At 42.1% G+C, this 22,633-nt stretch overlaps 1 protein-coding gene, 1 non-coding gene and 1 pseudogene across 2 annotated transcripts; all 3 read right to left on the bottom strand.

Moving 5' to 3' along the window:
* Positions 1-1,925: 1,925 nt before the first annotated feature.
* Eif4g2 (eukaryotic translation initiation factor 4 gamma 2) lies at positions 1,926-11,406 on the bottom strand (the record flags this gene model as incomplete). The annotated part of the gene is made up of 21 exons (XM_027410314.2): positions 1,926-2,751; positions 3,887-4,008; positions 4,108-4,319; positions 4,414-4,618; positions 4,729-4,987; positions 5,075-5,290; positions 5,384-5,488; positions 5,617-5,742; positions 6,319-6,432; positions 6,763-6,923; positions 7,007-7,145; positions 7,261-7,359; positions 7,451-7,534; positions 7,681-7,791; positions 8,110-8,261; positions 8,402-8,468; positions 8,555-8,686; positions 9,241-9,343; positions 10,114-10,254; positions 10,764-10,829; positions 11,258-11,406. Coding segments are annotated over 21 exons (2,829 nt in total), but the record flags the coding sequence as incomplete, so codon positions are not given.
* On the bottom strand, positions 6,074-6,266 carry LOC113835102. The gene has a single exon (XR_003484338.1). It is a non-coding gene; the product is annotated as a small nucleolar RNA SNORD97 (small nucleolar RNA).
* A 10,081-nt stretch (positions 11,407-21,487) lies between the features above and the next one.
* On the bottom strand, positions 21,488-22,237 carry LOC103161119 (annotated as a pseudogene).
* Positions 22,238-22,633: the final 396 nt, after the last annotated feature.

The raw sequence follows: 22,633 nt of genomic DNA, 5'->3' as shown, positions 1-22,633 counted from the left end.
CTCCAGTCTGTGTTGTTCAGCTGACTTGAACAATCCTTAAGGTATCACTGCTTCTGAGTCACATCACTGTCATTCATAGTAGATGGGTACCAAGCCAAAATTCCCACACCTGTGTACACCAGGTTTTTGGATACAGGACTAGTATATATCTTGCCTGCCAAGGTCCCCTCCTGGAGCCCAGCAGAAGGCTACAAGAGCATTCTTGTTGGATGGATGGCTTTCTGTCCTGTTTTCCAGACCCAAGTTCTAAGTGATGTGGGGAGTCCTCCCCATGTGACTCCCAGTTCAGTCTCTACTATTGATACCTGGATCAGGTTGTCTCTAACAATGGTTATAAATGTGTATGTGCGCAACTTCTTAAGACCAGCTCAAAGTGTGCCTTGAAAACAGGCTCTGGGGCCAGGTGTTGGTGGTGTACACCTTTAATCCCAGCACTTGGGAGGCAGAGGCAGGCGGATCTGTGAGTTCGAGGTCAGCCTGGTCTCCAGAGCGAGTGCCAGGATAGGCTCCAAAGCTACACAGAGGAACCCTGTCTGAGAAAAAAAAAAAAGAAAGCAGGCTCTGGGACTGCTTGTGCTGTGATGGACAGTTTTCACATAACCACTGCTTTGTGAAGGCTGGATGTTTACAACTGGGTCACACTGTGAAACATTAGGATCAAGGAGCGTAACAAATGAGAAAAACCCAGGTCACTATCAATCATTTATTTACTAGTTTTTCTAGTGGGTGGGGCAATACACAGATCATTTCAGTTAGTGTGTTAGCCCTAATTCAGTTACCATGCAGTCAATCAGTCTTTAGATTCAAAGACAATCTTTTATCCAGGACATTTTGGATTCTAAACCTAATTTTGAATTGCCCTTAAGTTCCTAATTCCCAAAATTCACTAAGATTGAAGCTCACAAAATTCCACTCAGCAGTGAAGAAACACACCTGCACTGTTCCCTTGGAGCTCAGCTTTTACCAAGGGGTGGACCACAGGCTAGGCTGAATCGTAGGATGGACCTGAATCCCACAATTATCCGTGGCTGTCCACTTCAACTCTTTCCAGCTTCTTCTACTCCACTGAAAGTTGATGACAGAGTCTCCAAAGCAGACCAGGGTTCTGCTGGGAGGGAGCAAGGGATACATCTGTCCCTACTCATTGCACTGTAGGCTTTTGGAGCTGGTGACACCTGAGAACAGATATTGGCAGGGGATGCAAGGGACACAGTGGAACTTGACCTAGTCAGGCTATTTCTGTGGACCACTGTTCTGAGTTCCCTGCAGACCTTTCAGTGACATCCCCAAAAAAATCCTTGACTGATACAAGCTCCTCACTGTCCTGGCAGAGGAAGAAGGCAAGTTCTTTGAGTGAAAATTATACCACCATCCGAAGGTTAAGAGGTTAAGGAGAGCACTGTATTCCAGGTAGAGGAACTGCATATTGCAAGGGCTAGACAAAATCAAAGGGAGCCAATTTTACAATGACTTTTAAGTCTAGCACTTGCTGGGTTTTAAACCATAGCAGTTTTGTTTTTCAGTTTCTTGCTCTGGTTGCTATGTTGTGAAGAGTAAATGGAGAGATTAAGGGCTAAACGGGTACCTCAGCAAAGAAGATGGTGGATGAGGAAAGCTTATTTGTAAGGTGCTTAGAAAGCCAAAGAGTTGATACAAAGTCTGTAACAAAAAAGGCAGCTCCAGATTAAGTTGACAGTTTGCATTAGAATGAGAATGACAGGAAACAGTTGTAGGGTGAAAAACAGAATACTCTAAAGTATGATAATGAATGCTGCTTACAGGGTGAATTCACTACTGAATAGCACTGGTGTTAAGACTATGAAGCTAAAAATTTCCCAAGTTCTTAAACTGAGATAAGTCCAATCTCAAAAATGAATAATTCTCCATAACTTTGCAGGTACTATTTGAAGTCATGTACAACTACATCAAGTATCACAATGTTTATTGATAGATACAAGTATATAAAATCAGGGCATGAACATGACTTGATAAATTAAGTAGACTTAATTTCAATACTATAATAAGAGGGACCAATTCAAATTCTCACCATTTGTTTCACACCCACAAAAACCACTTCAAGGGCATTAAAGATCTCTCAAAACTGATCAGTTTTGTGCAAGTAAACCATGTTTCTTTTTAAAAAGACTTGTGCACTTGCCCAGGCTCAAGGATATTAAAATCTAGCACATAAAGCCCATTACTAGAGGTAGAAATACAGGCAATATACTATTACGGCAACAACCATCAATTACAGTTAAGAATTTTTCTGTAACAACCAAATGGATAATCAAATATTGCAACAACTCAAGTATTACTGAGCAAAGTGCATCTCTACAGTATTCAGTGTTGCTATTCAGTTTTCTAACTTAAAACAGCCTATGGTAACTGGCAGCAAAGAAGGTCCTTGCAATAGACTGCCTCTGCTTGAGAACTTAGGATGTAATTATTGCATGCTGCTAATATTCTATCTAAACATTAAGGATACTCCTAAAGTATTTGATGGTAGACTATGATTAAGACATCACACTACAAAAACCTTATGCAGAAGGAAACCTTACTGACGTGCTTCTGCTTTAAATATGTGAAAAACGTTACAGCGGAATGAATTTTCGCAGTGGTTAGGTCAAATGCAGTTACATCATAGCAACAGTATGTTTTGCACAATTTAAGGCTTTGGCTGGTTCTTTAGTCAGCTTCTTCCTCTGATTCTTCTTCTTCAGCAGTTTCTAGCCATGTTAGCCACTGATTTACCTGTAAATTAAAGTTATAATTCAATAAAACTTAGTAATATAGTATATAAAAATTAAGTTTTAGGGGCTGGAGAGATGGCTCAGTGGTTAAGAGTATCCACATGGCAGCTCACAACTGTCTACAGATTCCAGGGGATCTGGTACCTTCATAAGATATACATGCAGGTAAATCTTTAAAAAATTCACCCAAAGAGACTAAGTAGATTCTGGGAACTGAACTTTGGTCTTCACAAACTTTACCTGAGCCATTCTAGCCTTTCTCCCTTTAAAACATTTGTGTATACATAGGTGATTAACTGATTAACTGTATGACTGCGTACATGTATGCATAGGGCCCACAACACCAGAAAGGGGCTTGGAACTTTGGGGATTGAAGATAAGACAGTTACAATTAAGTTACTGAGCTGTCTTTCCAAGCTGTCCTCGACCTTCTAACTCCAAAGTGCTGGGCTTCAAGGCACAAACCACATACCTAGCTTCAATTAACTAGTCTGACACATTATTGTCAAAGATAGTAACTCTTCCAAACCAAATTTTACCAGCATATAGTAGCTTCTGAAATTACTGTCAGATTCTAAGAATGATCCTCACAAAAATCTAAAAACTACAAAACTTACTAAAGTCTACAAACCTTAGTAAACCAGGGCTTCTTCAAAGTTGAGGCTCTAGAAAAATTGTTAACTATCTGAATTGTGCTAAGTAAGAACCTTTAGCATCAGGCTGTGATCCTACTTTTTTTTTAAAGTAAATCTTTTTTTTTAAACATTTATTTATTATGTATACAGTGCATGTATGCCTGCTGGCCAGAAGGGGGCACCAGATTTCATTACAGATGGTTGTGAGCCACCATGTGGTTGCTGGGAATTGAACTCAGGACCCCTCGAAGTACAGTCAGTGATCCATCCTACTTTTAAAAATCTTATTTATGTACACTATGGATTTAGAGTACTTTCATGTAAAGTTCTATTCCCAGGGCTCTAATTCCACTTGAAAATAGAAAATCAAACTAGAAAATATGCCTTTTTTTCAAAGTTTTAACTTTTTGAAGCATTCAAGTTAGAAAGGTCATTTAAAATACCAAAGGAAAAAAAATACTAAGCCAAATCAATAGCAAAGAATCTTAACAAAGCACTTACCTGGAACAAAGCCTTGCCTTTTCCTGGAAACTCTTGTGTTATGTCTTCCTTCCAAGCCAAGAAAGCTTCCTCCTCAATAATTTCCATGTCATAGAAATGAACAAAAAATCGAAGTAACATGCCTTAAAACAAAACAAAACAAAACGCCATGTAATTCCCTCATTGGGTATGCTGTTTCAGACTGTCCCTCATTCCCTACTCCGAGACACCATTCACCTTACCTTTTGGGAAGCTGCTGTTATAACAGTGCACCTGCAGAGCATACAGGGCACTGACCTGTAGATCCACATGATCATGAAGGAACTTCTGCATCACTGGCTTGAAGGAGAGCAGCAGTTGTTTTTCTTGCTCTAACTGTTCTTTGGAAGGAGCAGAGGAAGAATCTGTTTCATCGCTAGGTGGGCTTACTTCATTAGAAATGTACTGTAAGAAGCTGAACAGCAGAGATCATGTTAGAAATCCCACAATAACTTCTTGGGCCTCTGCCCTGAAGACTTCTTTCCAGCAAATGAAACTATTCATCTTACCTGGTCATTAAGATGTTCACAAATCCTTTATCTACATGAAGTTTGGGAGAGATGTTATCTTTAATCCATTTATATATAGTTTGAGGGGATGGATCCAGCTTAATTTGCTTCAATAGTTCCTTCTCCAATTTAAGGAGTGGGAATAAGAAACTCAGTCCCTTTCCTTCCAAAATCTCCAACATTCGATCCTTATTCTGATCAATTTCTGCAAAGACATTTCTCATTTTACCAGACTGGTCTATCTAGACTGCTATACAAAAATCCCCTAAAGGCATCAAAAATCCCCACTTACTGTATTAAGCCAGAAGCTCTTACCTGGCAGCATTTTCTGCATATTGACCTTGCTTTGTTGAAAAAGTTCAGTTAACCATTCGCGATCTTGTAATTTAGCTAATTGTTGAAGACAAAGTAAGAAGAGAGGGAAGTGGGTGCCACTCTCCAGTGGTTGAGCTAGTTCTGAAATGCTCACCAACTCTGAAATTATAGCACGAGCTGCAAACTGTGCCAAATAAGATTTCACCAAGGGGATATCAACCTCCAGTTTGGGGCACTGCTCCAATACGTTCAGGAAAGCCTTCGGTAAGAATATACAAAACAGTTCATTAGTTTCCCAACCATGACTGTAAGAGTTACCTACTACACAATCAGTAGAATGTTCTACCTGCATGAAGTTGTCACTTGTGGCTATCCCTTCCTGTTTGAGTAAACTGATCAAAGAGCTTGCTTTTTCTTTATCTTCATCACTTCTATCTAGTGACAGGATGATCACTTTGCTTAACATCTCAGGAAGAAAGTGTTTTGGGGCTCTCATTTCTCTTACACCACTGACAGCTTCGTTTGCATTTCCACTGTTCAGATATTCAGTCACAACAGCTTCCTGAGAAGAACACAATTCAATTCAAATTAGTGTTCCCTATCCTCAAATGTTTTCTAAGCAGTAGAGATGATTTAGGGAGTATCTGAAACTTACCGTCAGTTTAAGTAGTTCTTCCTTTGATGGTGGTGGCTTTTTGCTAGTCTTGGCAGGCTTTTCCTGGATAAGTGGTGGATTAGTTTTGAGACCAAGTTGAGGTGTCTAAAGATAAGCAACACAACACATTTGGTCAAAATAAACAAATCAAAAAGGAACAGTACCACCATGAAGCAGAAGGAAGGACATGTGAGTCCACACATTTTCCGGGGCAGACACTCTGGGGTCCATACCTGTCCCAGAGGTGGTGTTTGAGTGCGTGGTGGCTGTGCACTGGGAGGAATCATAGTTATCTGGGGCTGAAGCTTTGGCACCTGATTTTTATTCATTAGGAACGACTGAGCAGGCCTCAAACTAATCTAAAATTGAAAACAAATTAACATATAACCAAGTTAACAGAAGCAAACATTAAATCTTAATACTTTTAATGCCCTATAATTAATTCTACATGAATCTAATTATTATGGCAGAGATATAATTCTCTAAACGGAAAGTTACTTCATATCATGTAATAACATTTAACTTCTGGGTAAGATACTGGGGGAAAAGAATAAGGCATTATTTACAAACCTTAGTTTGCGCCATAATTGGAGCAATATCAGCAATACAAATATTCTTTATTCTACTTACAGATAAACTACCAACATCTTAATCATTTCTCATGCTAACTACTAAAAATTACTTAGAAACTTGCCCTCATATCTCATAATCTTCGCTCATCGGACGCTGGATATCCAAAGAGAAAAAGAAGCAGAGAATAGGGGGGAAAGTAGAGACAAGTGAGAAAGAATAGTAGAGATGAGAGTGAGAAAGAATAGAAGAGAAAAAAGGAAAAGATCCAGCTTCAAGTCCTCTTTCGCGTCTTTTTATAATCATCGGGCAAGAGATTTCTGCACTGACATACTACTACATAAAAGTAATGTAGGCAAATGTACCTCATCTGCATTAAGCTGTCCTTTCTTAGAAAACCGAGGTGGCATATCCTTCGACTGTCCTTGCAGCTGGGATAAGAGTCCCTGACTCTGGTTATGGTAGAGCTGGCTTAGCCCCTATTTCAGAAAGGGAGAGAGAAAGTCTAGATAAAAATTATGGTAATCGAATACCAAGGGAATGATCCAAGCAATTGCTTTGCCCAGAGATTAACTGCATCTGCCCAGAAAAGATAAAACAGGGAATATCTAACCTATCTGTTGAATAAAGTGATCTGATTTTACTAATTTTAAGGACACACATTACATACTCAATTTGAAACAACTGTCAGATGGAGATCTTAGGAAAAAAAAAAGGATTAAAAGCAAACTCAGCTTCATTTAAATACAGGGCAAAATGCATTGGACCTAAGGCTTGCCCTAACACTATAAACACTGTCAATGTCTTACCTGGCTTTTCATAAATTTGCCCCCCATCTCTCCAAACTGCGATTGCGTGGGAGGCATGATGTGTCCCCCATGGCCATTGAAGAGCTGATTTGAACGATGACGTCCCATCGTGGGTGAAAATCTATCCTGGATAACTCCTGGACCAGTACCAATTCCACTACCTTAAAAAATACAGACAATTTTTACAACTCCACTAAAACTAAACTTTTAGTTTAACTCAAACACTGCTCTTATTTAAAATTACCTGGCATTTGTCCAAACATATCAGCAAGTCCCCCAAGTGGGTCCCTATCCATTTTCATCCTTGGCGGCATGAACGGTCCCTCCAGGAAGAAGTCATTCCTCCCTTGAGCCATAGGAGCTGGAATAAACACTCCTAGATCCTTTGAGAAGAAAAGTAGGTTGAAGGATACTATGAAACCTCAATACCAGTTAAGATAATTCTAGTTAAGTAGAATCAAGGAAAGTATTACACTACTGTTAAAACAAAAAACTTACTTTTACTGCATCTTGACGGATTTGATTGATCGTCTTTGGTCCATTGTCAAGAAAAGCCTTGCGAGGAACCCAATGGTGTTCTCGCAACTCTACGGTATCCTGTAATTTAAAAAAGCATATATTGTGTTTTACTATTCCAAAGGAAAAACTCAACCTTATTGGACATTGCTTAAAAAACAAAAAATCATACCTGCAGTAGGAAACGAATCCTTGCTGGCAATTCCTTACTTAACATTAAGGAACACATTCTGGCAAAGTACTGATCCATTAAGGACTGATAAAAAGACAACAAAACACAATTAGAACCAGATAAATGCATACTATTTTAAGGCAGTCATGCCATAAAGTTAGATGACTAACTAGAGCAAATCCCAACTCACAAGACACACTACTCTTAAATTATTCTCAGTAAAAACATACCTTGGCTCGTTCATGGTCTAATCGAGGTCCCACTGTCCTCATTATCTGACAGAGGCACTCCAAATCCTCTCCCATATCTTTGAGTTGGACTCTCTTCTTCTTTTCCAAAAGCTACCAAAGGAATGTTTAAAATCTTAGTTTTTCTGATTTATGTAGTAGTTCCTCCTTAGGTTTCGACGGACTCATAATTCCTAGAGCTAAGACAATGCTCTCCTACCAGTCTGTGTTGAAATCTCTCTAGGAAATTTAACACAGGTAAGGCAATCTATAATCTACCTCTATTTTATAAAGCACACCTCAAAATCCCAAGTTTCTGTGGTCACCAAACTATGTTAGTAGCCACCCATCTTCTCAGATGGTATGAAAAATTGAGACTAATTTTTCCCAAATAAGGACATGTTCATCCTAAGCTACTCCAGTCATACTCACTGTTTTGATGCACTTATGAAGGATAGATTCATGAATAAGATCAAGCTTGCCAAGTTCTCCAATGAATTTGATGTTCCCCAACATCTTGATCTTAGCAATGGCTCTTTGTTCCTCCTCCTCAGGGAGGAGGGGATTTTCACGCTTATCATAGACTGAGAAAGGGGAGGCAAACAGAGTAAAGAACACTTAGAACCATTCTTGCAAGTGTTCTGACCTCTATACTTAGGCCACAGAAAGTATAAATGTAATAAAAACACCCAGTACTAGTTAACAGCCAATTTAAAATTCTTACCATCAACATTTCTGGTTCGGTTTTCAAATTCATCTTGCAATTTGGAAATCAAGAGGCGTCTGAATGTCTATTTGAAAACAAAAGATAGACTTCGTTAATAAAAAGATCTCCCAAATTAATTTTAAAACAAAGGAAGCAAAAACTGCTACTCACTGTGCTTTGCTTCTGTCCTGGTTGACCCTCTGCTGCTGGGCCATCAAAGTTTGGTGCATCTTCTGCCAATCGCAGACATAGCTGAGCATACAGTGAGCTATACTTTGGCTCTTCTAGGGCTTTGTCCACAATCTACAGAAGTCATTAAACCACCATGAATCAGAGGCTGAAAGTGTCCACACTTTTTTTTTTTAAACAGCCGTTAAATTCACAACTATAGTCTCTATTCATTTGGAAAATAACCCAGAAAAATAAAGCCATTAAGTTTTTAACCATCACCTGTGGTACAATGTACTAAATCTAATAATGTTGTATTCCTCTCCCCAGCTACAAAATATCACGACCAGAACTATAAATCACAAGACACTGTTGAGTAGAGCACCCAACTGTGGTTGCTAGTTATGCAAAAAACAAGATGCCAGAATCTTATATGAATTAGCGTATGAATTCCCAAAACCACTTTCACAAAGAAAAACTCAACAGCTGTTTCCAGACAGCTTGGTAAACCAAGGCAAATGAGGATTCAAGGTCCACCTCTCTAACAGAAAGTGGTTCTGTTTTTCTTATTACTCAGACATATACATCTATTACCTAGGACCTATCTCATGATTTAATGCAATAATCCAGTGTAAGAAACTTGGACTTGTTAATCCTCCCACTCTTTTGAGCTACCATTTTAAACTTACCAGCAGTATGACCCCTTTAAGGATGAGTTTAGACTCTACACCCACATTGAGGAGCTCAAGGCATAGCTTGTCAAACTTTTCAGGAGTAAGCTTATTTAGTATGCTGGGGAGAAAAACACATTTTGTGTGGGTTAACAAATATTTTCTGAGCTGGAAAAAAAAAAGCATTTAAAATTTGACTTTCCCTTTACTAGCTAGCTCCCTAACCAGGGAAAACAAAAAAAAGTTCCTTTCTCTCTCTTCCCAGTTTATTTTTTTGATAATCTATACAGTGTATTTTTCTTTATTATACTCTTTCCTGACCTCCCAACTCCGCCCCTACCCCATTTCACATTCTTCCCTAAGGCCACTAAAAACAGAAATTTGTGTTGCCCATTTATTCCTGAGCATAGGTCCTTGCCCTGGAGTGTTGCTGTATCACTCCATGAAAGAAAAGAAAACTTCCCCTCTCCCAGCAGTTCTGAATTGCCAGTAGCTTCTTGGCTAGAATGGGACTTTGTGACCCTCCCATCTTTGTGCTGGGATTTTTGTATGGCTTGAGCCTATGGAAATCTTGTTGTAGAAGTGTTCATTTTTCATCTAACCAAAGAGATACTGGAATAAACTTCTCACAGATACAGACACTCAAGAGCACAAGGCTCTCATTATCTGGAAGTTACACACCAGACCAACATAGAACCAGCATAAGCTTATAGGTAATACAAATGACCCCTGCTGCCAAACACCTAGGGGCAATGGACCACTCTTCAAAGAAAATATTGTCACAAACTTGTCTAAAATGTGAATCATGCTTTGTAGTTGTACACCACACATACCAGAAACAGTACAGCTAATCTGTACTCCCTCAGAACAGACCCTGACACACTTACTTACCCTCTTACTTTCCTGAAGATTGCATCATGTCGTTCTTTTTCATTTGCGGAGTTGTTTGCTGCGGAGTTGTCATCTCGTCTAGTGCTTCGTGCAGGAATCCATTTCTGAGCGTTTTGCCCTGGGGTTTTCCCCAGGAACTCGCTAGTTTAATAAACAGCAACAAAGTAGTTTACGATCAAGAAAATCCATTCATGTAACAAATGTCCTACCATCCTAATACTTTGCTAAATAAGCAGAAATATAAAAAATAAATTTTTGGCTTCACATTCCTCCTCCCCACAAAGCAATACTGCAATTCTTTCTCAAACCGCAAACAGAGTGGGAGGTGCATTCCCAATTTCTGCTCTAGTAGGTTTGGGGCAGTATCTGAGAATTTTCATTTCTGATTACATTCCCAGACAAACGCCAAAATTGCTGATCCAGGAACCAAAACTTGAGACTTAAAAGTACTTAACCATATTCCACACAGACCATATTACAAATACCAAATAGTAGTGACAGTCATTTTGATTTTGGAATGCCAGCAAATATGAAACAAGAGCATCAACAACAGTTTGAAATTATGAATTCACATCGGGATCACGGATGATTTCCCAAGAAGTATCCTGATAGGCAAACTGACAACTCACCGTCTTTACAAGTTACCATACCTGTTGCCAGCAGTCTTGGGATAGTGCTGAGGTGCACCCCTACTTCCTCCTCCGCCCGAAGAAGCACTATTCAAAAGAAAATCTTTACTATACCAATCATGTCTCACTCAAAAGGGAACCTATTTATATTTTAGAAATTGTACAACTACTGAAGACTGAACTTTGGCCTAAAAGAAAATGAACCAGAAGCTAGAGATGGCTCAGTGTTTTGAAGAGTGCTGGCTGCTCTTCCAGAGGACAAGGGTTCAATTTCTAACACCCACATGGCAGCTTACAACTCTAACTCCATTCCCAGGGGATCTGATGCCCTGACACACTGCATACAGGGGTACAGACATTCATGCAAGCAAACCCCCCCACACACACAAAGTTAATTCACTTACTCTTCAGAAAACAATTCTAGAACCACAACACGTTAAGTGGGATTTGGTTATGGGTTTATAACTTGCCTTTTCAAACACCCCTCCTCCCATGTCCCATACAGGAAACCATACCTGAAACGAGAAGCACCCCCTTCTGCAATCGCACTCTCCACTTTGGCGGCTTGACAACGAAGAATCTTCAAAAGAATAATATTAATGGATGGGGTGGGGAGGGGAGGGGATGGTACAAATGAAAAGCCTGGAACGAGAAAAGAACACCAAAATTAGGTTCTGCCAACATATAGATCTATACACCTCCAGTCTATTGTCATTTATTTAGGCTCTCTCACTGCAGCTGATTAACTTTCACTGCATTGCAGCCCTCAAAAGACTAAATACAACGTAATCAAAACCACAAATACACAGTAAAATCTTGTTTAGCCACGTTTCCCTTAAGTGTTCAAGAAGTCAAAGAACAGCCTTTGTGGAAAAAAATTAAAGAACATCTGGCTACTGCCTAGAACGCGGCCATATTCTGGGGCCTTTAAAATTTAGCATAAAGGCTATCAACAGCGGCGGTGCTGTGAGGGAAATGTCTGCTGTACTGCTATGGCGGCCTGGGCAGTGACAGGCCGGGCAGGGTCTCGCTACCCGCTGTTGGACAGTTTTCTCCTCCGCCCATCCTTTTACCCCTTCCCATACGGCGCGTGTGGAAAGCGGCCGGAAGACCAGGGCCACAACATGGCAGCAGGCACCTCCGCCCCACTCCGCGCGAACAAAAGAGCAGCGGGTTCCTCCCCTAAGGCCACTCTGGCCGGGCTTCCGACCGGCGCCTAGTGAGGAGTCGGGCCTGAGCGGGAGGCGCCCCCTCCGGGCCGGCCCTTTGTTCTCTCGCAGGAAGGCGGCCTCCTGCCCACCCGCCGCCTCCACCATAAATCCCCCGGCTGACAGCGCCTCGGCCCACAAAGGGGAGAGAGACCCGCTCTCCGCCTCCCCCAAGTGGGGAAGCCCGCTACAGGGCCCACACACCTCCTCCCCACCGGGAGGCCGGGCTCCGGACTCGTCCGCCTCGCTGGTCCCGCGCCAACGGCCGGGCCCTGCCGCGAGCCGCGTCCCTTCCGCCGAGGCGCGAGGCCCGCCACGCTCGCACGCTGTCCTCGCGCCCCGCGTCAGGGTCCCGGTCGCGCCCGCCACTCAGGCGCACGCCGACCTAGCCCAGATTGCAGATTCCCTCTCCTTGGTCGGCACGGGAAGGAAAACGGAGGCCAGAGATTTCTAGGTGGCCCAGAGGTAGAGGAAAGGCGCCCCGCCCGGCTCCGCAGCTCAAAGGAGTCGCTGCTGCAGCCACCACCTGGTACCCGCCGCCACCTCCATAGAGCTCCGGCTCGCTGCTGGCGCTGAGGCGTGTCTGAAGCCGAACTTATCACTCCGGGGCGGACGACCCACCAGAGCCTCCTCGAGTGGCTCCTTCGCTATCCAATCAGCAGCCGGGCTTCCGTCCACCACCAATCCGCGCAGGGCGGCGGGGAGGAGCCACCAGACAAGCTCGGTTGCAGCGCAGCCCCGCCGCAGTGCGCAAAGCCATATTCGCGAAAGCTCTGGGGCCAAGCCAGTGGCGTAAGGGTGGCGGGCTGGCGCGCTGCGGGACTTTTGCGTAGCGCCCGGAGCCCCGTGAGTGTGCGTCGCGGGGCCGCTGTGTCTTTCTGGGCCGGCGCTTTGTTCCGGAGTCCGAGCCCCCACGCTTGCCTTGAAGAACCTCTTCCTCCTTGCCTTTCCTTCCTGACCCGCTCGGGCCTGGCGCCCCGAGAACACCGCGTGGCCTCGTGGCCTTGCCTGGGGTGGGCCTGAGGGCTGAGAAGGATGTGTGCCCATCGAAAGGATTTTCTGTTTGTTGGTCCTCCATCTGCAGAGTAACGAGAAAAGGGTCAAAGGGAGGGATTGCCTTTGTACTCTAGGCTAGAGGCAGCGTTTCTTCAAAGAATGCGCGCCCTGCTGTCTCCGAGCTTGACCCAGAAATGCGAGGCTGGCTAGAGAAGTGCTTGTAGAGAGCGGACATTTGGATTTAAAATTGCAAACTCTTTAAAATTTCCTTCATATTTCAAAAATGTTAATGGTAGCCGCGCAGTGTTTTCATTTTTACTTAAAAAGGAAAACGAGGCATGACAAAGGTGGTAGGTTAAACTATACTTCCAGGTGGCATTTTAAAAGAAGGGTTATGGCTATTTCCACTGTTTTAAGATTTTTGGCGGGGGTTTAGAGGTATTTAGAGACAGGGTTTCTTGTGTAATAGCCTTGGCTGTCCTGGAACTTAGCTTTGTAGACCAGGCTGGCCTCGAACTCAGAAAGCTCCGCCTGCTTCTGTCTCCTAAATGCTGGGATTTCCCAACAACCTAGGCACCGTTTTCAAAATTTTAGCTTTACAAAAATGAAGGTATGTAAACAACAGAAATGCCCATCTCCTTTGTTTGAGAATGCAGTTTATGTTACAACGGGTGACAAAAAAAAAAAAAAAAAAAAAAGCACGTGTTTTTTTAAGTCATTCCTTGGAATGCCCAAGAACTGGATTTTCAGACTCAAACTTAATTTGACACGTTTCAGTGTTGAAAGAGCTAGTCCTTAATTAGAATTTTCAGTAGAGAATTGTACTCTCCTTAACATTTAAGTCTCATAATAGGATAGTGTGGCTTTGACAGTGTGGCTTTGACAGTTTCTAATGCAATTCTAGCATTCTTAGATCTTTGTCATAGAATTAATGTTGTTAAATAAAATTCACTTAAACTAAAAACTGTAAAGAGCAATTTTCATTTTTGGAGTTAGTTACGTGTAAAAAAAATTTTGGGGAAAGGGGCAGTTTTTAAAATACAAAACATTTCACTTTGTATAACTTCTGTAAAGCTTTATACCTGGTAGATATATATACTGTGTTATTTTAGTTTTATACAAGTGATCTATGTGCCTCATATACTGGAGACATCTGTGTGGTAAACACAGTGATAAAAAAAACAAAAGCAAAACCAAAAAACAACATACTCACTATGCTAGTGTAGATGTCAAAGAATAGTCATTTGGTCCTAAAATATGGATGTCAAAAATTAGAAATTTGACTTCAATTAAAATATTTTTTAAGGGGCCAGTAAGATGGTACTGCTGGTAAAGACACTTGCTGGCAAGCCTAATGATGGAGTTCAATCTCCAGGACCTACATGATGGAAAGAGAACAGTTGACCTCTTACCTCCATATGTATGTTGAGGCACCATGCATATACAATATTTTTAAAAGGTCTTCTTGTTTTGCTAATTGAAAACTCTGCTACGAGTTTTGCAGATATGCAGGTAGGAGAGGCGCTGAGTTGGCAGAGAGTAAGCCAAGGTAGAACAAATAAAAACACAGACAAAAATAAATGTAGATTTTAAAAGATCTTTCTCAGCTGGGTGGTGGTGGTGCGTGCCTTTAGCCTCAGCACTTGAGGCAGAAGTGGGCAGATCTCTGTGAGTTAAAGGCCAGTTTGGTCTACAGAATGAGTTCCAGGACAGCCAAGGCTGCACAGAAAAAAACCTGTCTTCAAAAACCAAAGCAAAACAAAAACAAACAAAAAACCCCACAAAAAAAACAAACTACTTTTCAGTTATAGAAATAAGCATTCACGAGCCGGGCATAGGTGGCGCTCGCCTTTAATCCCAGCACTTGGGAGGCAGAGGCAGGCGGATCTCTGTGAGTTCGAGACCAGCCTGGTCTACAAGAGCTAGTTCCAGGACAGCCTCCAAAGCCACAGAGAAACCCTGTCTCGAAAAACCAAAAAAAAAAAAAAAAAAAGAAGCATTCACAAATTTGAAGTTTGCATCATATTTTGGATGTGTAAAATTTCAAATACTTGGATTTTAAATGTAATCAAACAGCTTTACATGTCTATTCATTTCTAATAACTCTGGAAAGCTGCTAAGAGTATTTACTTGGTAATACATTTTTCCATTTTTTGTTTGCTTGTTTTTTTTTCAAGATGGTTTCACTGTGTATCCTTGGCTGTCCTGGAACTCCCTCTGCAGACCATGGTGGCTTTGAATTTACAGAACTCCTCCCACCTCTGCCTTGAGAGTGCTGGGGTTAAAGATGTGCCCCACCACTGTCCAGCTTTTCACATTGTTTTTAACAAAATCATATTATTTTTGTATTTTCAAGCCTATCATTATGTAACTCAGGATGGCCTCATACTTTTATCTTCCTGCCTTGGCTTCCTAAATGATTTTGTTGTCTGGGCCTAAGATCCCTGTACCACCCACCTCACTGGTTGTTATTCCAGCACACACTATTCCTGGTGTTACTATCATTTATGCTTTAGGATTCCCTAATCATGTATCTCAAGTTCAGAGCTCTTACTTCTGAATTTCTAACATCTTTTTTTTTTTTTGGTTTTTCGAGACAGGGTTTCTCTGTGTAGCTTTGGAGCCTATCCTGGCACTCACTCTGGAAACCAGGCTGGCCTCAAACTCACAGAGATCCGCCTACCTCTGCCTCCCGAGTGCTGAGATTAAAGGCGTGCGCCACCACGCTTGAATTTCCAACATCTTATGGATCAGAGAAGCAAACTTACAGCCTTATTTGGTTTGAACTGAATACTACTGTTTAAGCAACTTGACACTACTGAAATATTAAGAGATTATATACAAAGAAAATATTTCCCCCTTTTTTTGAAAAAAATCTTAAAACTATGACCCTGAAATTTCTATAGGGCAAGTGTGGCTGAGTAGATGTTTTTTCTTGGGATAGGAATGTAATTTAGTAGTAGAGCACTTGCCTACCCTTTCTGGGGTCTTAGGTTGATTCTTAGCCATGGACAGAGAGGGGTGTGGGGAGAAAGAGTTTCTCTGCAGTTAATCTGACTTGGTGCACTCATTTCATGGTGTTCTCTCTCGAATTTACAGTCAGTTTGCTCTTTTGAATTGTTCAACAGATTCAGTATATCATACTTGGTCTTGCCAGTAATTTGTTCTCTTCTGTTTTTAACCTGTAAATGGAATAATGACATTTATTGAGTTGTAATGATTAAATGAGATTATATATACAAAGGACATAGCATAGTCACTGGCATATAATGTTACATACTAAGTTATGCTATGGCTCTGAATTGTCCTTTTCAGGCACGTGTTTTGAGCATTTGTTCTCTGGCTAGTGGCAATTTTTGGAAGCTGTGGAGCTGTTTGGAGGTTGAGCATGATTGGTGAAGTAGGTCACTAGAGGCAAGCCTTTGAAGGTTACGCTTACTCCTGGTCCTGGTCTGTCTCTTCTCTGCTCCCTGATTTGCTTCACCTCACACTCCCGTCATCTTGGACAAAGCTATGTGTGCCTGCTACTGTGCTCTCCTTGCTTTGATGGACTGAAATCTCTGAATCTCTGAAATTGTGAGCTAAAATGTTTCTTCCCTTCAGGTGTTACTTTTTTCTTTCTTTCTTTCTTTCTTTTTTTTATTTTAAATGCTTTATTTAACTTTATTTTATGTGCATTGGTGTAAGGATACCAGATCCCCTGGAACTGGAGTTACAGACAGTTGTGAGCTGCCATGTGGGTGCTGGGAGTAGAACCCGGGTCCTCATGAAGAACAGCCACTGCTCTTAACCACTGAGCCATCTCTCCAGCCCCACTTTTTTCTTTTTTTGATCACAACAATAAGAAAATTAACATGGAAATGTCCACTATTGGGGGCTGCTTATAGCTTGAAAATGATGCTCTTGCATTTGAACACTTGGTCCCAGCTATTGATTTTAGACCAGATAATTCTGAATATTTGGTTTTGGAATCCAGACATCAATAGTATTTAAAGTTCTCATTTTGCTTCCAGTGTGTGGTTAAGTTTTAACAGCCATTACCACAGGGAAGAGGATTACAGAAAATTATATTTGCAGGCCCTAGGAAATGAAACTGCTCTCTAGAAAATGGAATTGACGTTTCCCAAGCAGGCTAACAGACATTCAAATCCAGGGATCTTAAGCTTTAATTCCTTTATATTCTGGAATAACTCTACCTCTTCTGCTGGCCTTATTTTTCATCACTCCCAGATATCCTATCATCTCTTAGGGAGCCAATTAGACAGGTATTATTGCCCATTAAAAGTTTATTTCTGGGCTGGTGAAATGGCCCAGTGAGTACAGGTGCTTTCCTCTAAGCCTGCCAATGAGTTTGATCCCCAGGACCAATTCCTGTAAGTTGTCCTCTGATCTCAACAGGTGCACTGTGGTAGGTACACATGACCCACTCATCCCCCATGCGTACAAAATAAATATAAATGTAATTTTTAGAAATGTCCACACCTGGGCTGGAGAGATGGCTCAGAGGTTAAGAGCACTGACTGCTCTTCCAGAGGTCCTGAGTTTAATTCCCAGCAACCACATGGTGGCTCACAACCATCTATAATGAGATCTGGTGCCTTCTTCCGGCCTGCAGGCATACACGAAGGCAGAACATTGTATACATAATAAATAAAATCTTAAAAAAAAGAAATGTCTACACCTAATACTCTACTGCACACATTTATTTCCCCTACCATCTCATTTTTAAAATTTATTTAATTTTATGTGCATTGGTGTTTTGCCTTGGGTGTTGGATCCCATAGAACTGGAATTACAGATAATTGTGAGCTGCCATGTGGGTGCTGGGAATTGAACCCAGGTCCTTTGGAAGAGCAGTCAGTGCTCTTAAACACTGAGCCATCTCTCCAGTCCCCTAACATTTTTGAAGCACAGATATATCTATATATATCTATATCTATATCTCTATATCTATCACGACCAAGGCAACTCTTATAAAAGAAAGCATTTGGAACTCAGGGGTTAAGAGCACTGGATGTTCTTCCAGAGGTCCTGAGTTCAATATCCAGCAACCACATGGTGGCTTTCAAACATCTGTAATGAGGTCTGGTGCCATCTTCTGGCTTGCAGGCATACACACAGGCCAAACACAAAACAACAAACAAAAAACTACCACAAGGCCGAGCATTGGTGGCACACGCCTTTAATCCCAGCACTCGGGAGGCAGAGGCAGGCAGATCTCTGTGGTTCAAGGCCAGCCTGGTCTCCAGAGTGAGTGCCAGGATAGGCTCCAAAGCTACACAGAGAAACCATGTCTCGAAAAACAAAAACAAACAAACAAACTGTGGCCTTGCTTACAGTTTCAGAGATTTTAGTCCATCATGGCAGGGAGCATGGTGGTAGGCAGGTGTGGTCCTGGAGAAGTAGCTGAGAGCTACATCCTGATCTACAAGCAGAGGGAAGGAGAAAGAGTATCTGGACTTGGCATAGGCTTTTGAAACATCAAAGCCCACTACTAGTGAAAATATTTCCTTCTAAAAGTCCATACCTCCTGATTCTTCGAATCCTTTCAAATAGTGACACTCCCTGGTGACTAATCATTTAAATATGTGAGCCTATTGTGGGAAATCCTTTGTTTTGTTTTTGTTTTTGAGACAGGGTTTCTTGGTATTGTTTTGGAGGCTGTTCTGGAACTCACTCTGCAGACGAGGCTGGCCTCGAACTCACAGAGATCAGCTTGCCTCTGCCTCCAGAGTGCTGGGATAAAAGGCGTGCGCCACCAATGCCTGGCTTTGTTTTGTTTTGTTTTGAGACAGGGTTTCTATGTGTAACTCTGGCTGTCCTGGAACCAGCTTGGTAGATCAGGCCTCTAACTCACATATCTGCCTGCCTCAGCATCCTAAGTGCTGTGCCACCACTGCCCAGCTATGAGGGCCATTCTTATTAAAAACACCACATTCAAACTGGGTGTTGGTGGCGCATGCCTTTAATCTCAGCACTCAGGAGGCAGAGGCAGACTGATCTCTGTGAGTTCGAGGCCAATACAAAGACACCCTGTCTTGAAAAACCAAAACCAAACCAAACCAAACCAAAACAACAACAAAAAACCCCACCACATTCAACTCCCTGGTCCCCATAGGCTTACAGCATATAATAATACAAAAATACATTCATTTAAACTTCAAAAGTCCCCATAGTCTATCAACAGTCTCAACATTGTTTAAAAGTCCAAAGTTGAAAGTCTTTTTAAAAAAAAAAAAAACAAAAAACTTTTTAAAAGATTTTTTAAAAAATTTGAATTAGATTATTTTACATCAAAGTCTCTTCTAAGACTCAAAGCAATTTCTTTCTTTCTTCCTTTCTTTCTTTTTCTTTCTTTCTTTTTTTTGTTTTTTTTTTTTGTTTTTTTGAGACAGGGTTTCTCTGTGTAGCTTTGGAGCCTATCCTGGCACTCCCTCTGGAGACCAGGCTGGCCTTGAACTCACAGAGATACGCCTGCTTCTGCCTCTGCCTCCCAAGTGCTGGGATTAAAGGCATGCGCCACCAATGCCCCGCTCAAGGCAATTTCTTAATCGTAATCACCTGTAAGACCAAAATCAGAAAACAGATCACATACTTCCAACATACAGTGGCACAGAATATATATTACCATTCTGAAAGGGAGGAAAGCAAGCATAGTGAGGAAATATTGGATCAAAGCAAAGCCAAAAACCAGCAGGACAAACTCCAAATTCTGCATCTCCATGTCTGATGTCAAAGTGTTCTTCAGATTTTCAAGTCCTTTCAGCTTTGCTGACTGAAACATCCTCTCTCTTTGGCTAGTTCCACACCCAGTCTGCAGCTTTTCTTGTCAGGTATCCCATGACTCTGGCATCTTTAACATCTTGGGGTCTCCGATGAAATTCTGGGTTCACCTTCACAGCTTCACACAATGGCATTTCTAGGCCCCCATGCAGGAACACACATTTGCCCTTGGTGGCTTTCTTTAGCCAAGGAGGGAGATTCCATAATCCCCTATTTGTATTCTTGACTCTAAAGCAGGAACCATGTGGTCAGACTGCCAAGTTCTGCAGCTTACTGGAGCTGGACCTTGGCCCCCTCCAATTACATTTGTAACATCTTTCTGGTTTTTTGTTTGTTTTTGTTTTGCTTTTCGAGACAGGGTTTCTCTGTGTAGCTTTGGAGCCTATCCTAGCACTCTCTCTATAGATCGGGCTGGCCTCGAACTCACAGAGATCCACCTGCCTCTGCCTCCCAAGTGCTGTGATTAAAGGCGTGCATCACCAACGCCTGCATCTTTTTGTTGTTGATTCCCTTCTGCTGTTTATGTTTTCCTTTAATTTCTTTTCACAAGTTGGGAGCAGAGCAGGTTTGGGTCTTTCAATTCACAACTCCCTTTATTCCATTTAGCATCAGTTTTTTTTTTTCTTTCTTTCTTTCTTTTTTTTTTTTTTTGGTTTTTTAAGACAGGGTTTCTCTGTGTAGCTTTGGAGCCTATCCTGGCACTCTCTCTGGAGACCAGGCTGGCTTCGAACTCACAGAGATCCGCCTGCCTCTGCCTCCCCGAGTGCTGGGATTAAAGGCGTGTGCCACCAACGCCCGGCAAAAATGTGTAGTCCAGGCTGGCCTCGAACTCAGATCCACCTGCCTCTGCCTCCTTCAGCAAATCCTTCCGGCCTGCGCCACCAGAGCCGGCCAGTTTTTTTCTTAATACTTTTTATCTCCTTAAGCACTAGACTTAAGCTCCATTACACTTCCCGGTGCTCCTTTTCTCTTCACACTGTACATTTTGTATTTCTCTTTGTCTAGCTTGCTCCTTTTCATTATAGATATGCATGACAGAGTCAATACTAGGCTGTATTGAAATCTCAAGTCAATGCTAGCTGTTAGTCAAAATTCTTCAATTTAGCCTCAGACCCTTTTTTTTTAAGCACAAGTACAAGGATCAGCCACATTCTTTGCTACTATCATAATAGTCTCTAGGACACTTACTAATATTCTTCCTCTCTGAAACTTCTTGAGCCAGGCCATAATTTACACTGCTCTCAGCACCACTGTCTTCCATGTTCTTATAGGTATGGCCCATGAAGTCCCGTTTTAAGTATCCAATTGCTTTCCTACTCCAAAGTCCCCAAGTCATCATTCCACTAATAAGCAGCCTTGTGAAGCCTGTCACAGCAATACCCCACCCCTGGTACCAACCTCTGTCTTAGTCACTGTTGTATTGCTATGAAGAGACACCATGACCAAGGCAACCCTTATAAAAGAAAGCATTTAGCTAGGGGCTAGCTTACAGTTTCAGAGGCTTAGTCCATTATTATCATGGCAGAGAGCATGATGGCAGGCAGAGCTACACTCTGATCTGCAAGCAGAAAGAATCTGGGCTTGACATGGGCTTTTGAAACCTCAAAGCCCACCCCCAGAGACACACTTCTTCTAACAAGGTCACACCTCATAATCTTAATTCTTTCAAATAGTGACATTCCCTAGGGCCATTCTTTTTTTTTTTTTTTTTTTTTTTTTTTGTATTTATGTACAGAAAACTTAGCGGTGATTGTACATTTAACCCAGTTTAGTAGAGAGTTCTTTAGCCTTTGCCTTGTCCAGCTTGTCAATTTGAGCCGCAGATTTAGGACCCAGGACATTGCCTCCCCAGTGGCGTTGGATCTCATCATAGCTGTCGTAATTGGTCCTAATAGCTTCCACCAGCTTAGCCAGAGCACCCTTGTCTTCCGAGTTAACCTGTGTGAAGGCAACGGTGGTACATGTTTTCCTGTGGACCAGTCGTCCCAGCCTGGCTTTTCCCTTGATGATGCAGTAGGGGACCCCTTCTTCCGACACAGGGCGATTACCACCAGCTGAGCCTTCTTGTTCTCCACCAAGGTGGTGACTGTATTGACTCCTGCTCGAAGAACAGGTGGCCTCTTAGTTGGGACATCCCCTTTGCCAGCAGCCTTCTTCTCAGCACCGGCCAACAGTCTTTGCTTCTTCTCCTGGCCTGTACTTGTGGGCAAGCTTGAGCAGCTGGGTAGCTGTTTGCCGGTCCAGGGCCTGGGTGAACTGGTTAATGGCAGGAGGAACTTTAAGCCGCTTATAGAGGATGGCCCTTTGCCGCTGCAGCCGAATGTACAGGGGCCATTTGACGAAGCATGTGAGGTCTTGTTTGGGCTGGATGTCCTGCCCAATGCCGAAGTTCTAAGGGCTCTTCTCAAACAAAGGGTTCACCACCTTCTTGGCCTCCTGTTTCTTCACGATGGCGGGGGCCGGGGCCACCTTCTTCCCCTTGGCCTTCTTTTCCTTGGGCATCTTGCTCGGCTGCAGAAGAGAGAGAGAGGACCTAGGGCCATTCTTATTCAAACCATCACACTACCTTTCCTGTAACAGAATAACCTTTGAATTTCTTTTCTTGGTTTGGCATAAAGGGACTTTTGCTTGTTTCAGACTGTTTCTCTATTCCTAGGTACATCCCTCCTTCATTCCTATAGTTAACCTTAATCTAGTTCTATGGTACTCATGTTTTGCTCCATTACACCATATTCTATATTAATGTTTCTCAACCTTCCTAATACTGCAACCCATTAATACAGTTCATGTTGTAGTGATCCCCAACCATAAAGTTATTTTTGTTGCTACTTCATAACTGCAATTTTTCTACTGTTATGAATCTTAATACATGTGTTTCCAATGGTTTTAGGTGACTCCTGTGAA

Source organism: Cricetulus griseus, chromosome 3, assembly GCF_003668045.3.
Source record: "Cricetulus griseus strain 17A/GY chromosome 3, alternate assembly CriGri-PICRH-1.0, whole genome shotgun sequence".
In the NCBI taxonomy this organism is placed as follows: domain Eukaryota; kingdom Metazoa; phylum Chordata; class Mammalia; order Rodentia; family Cricetidae; genus Cricetulus; species Cricetulus griseus.
Note: the sequence above shows the minus strand (reverse complement) of the source record. Positions and strands in the feature narration are given on the sequence as shown.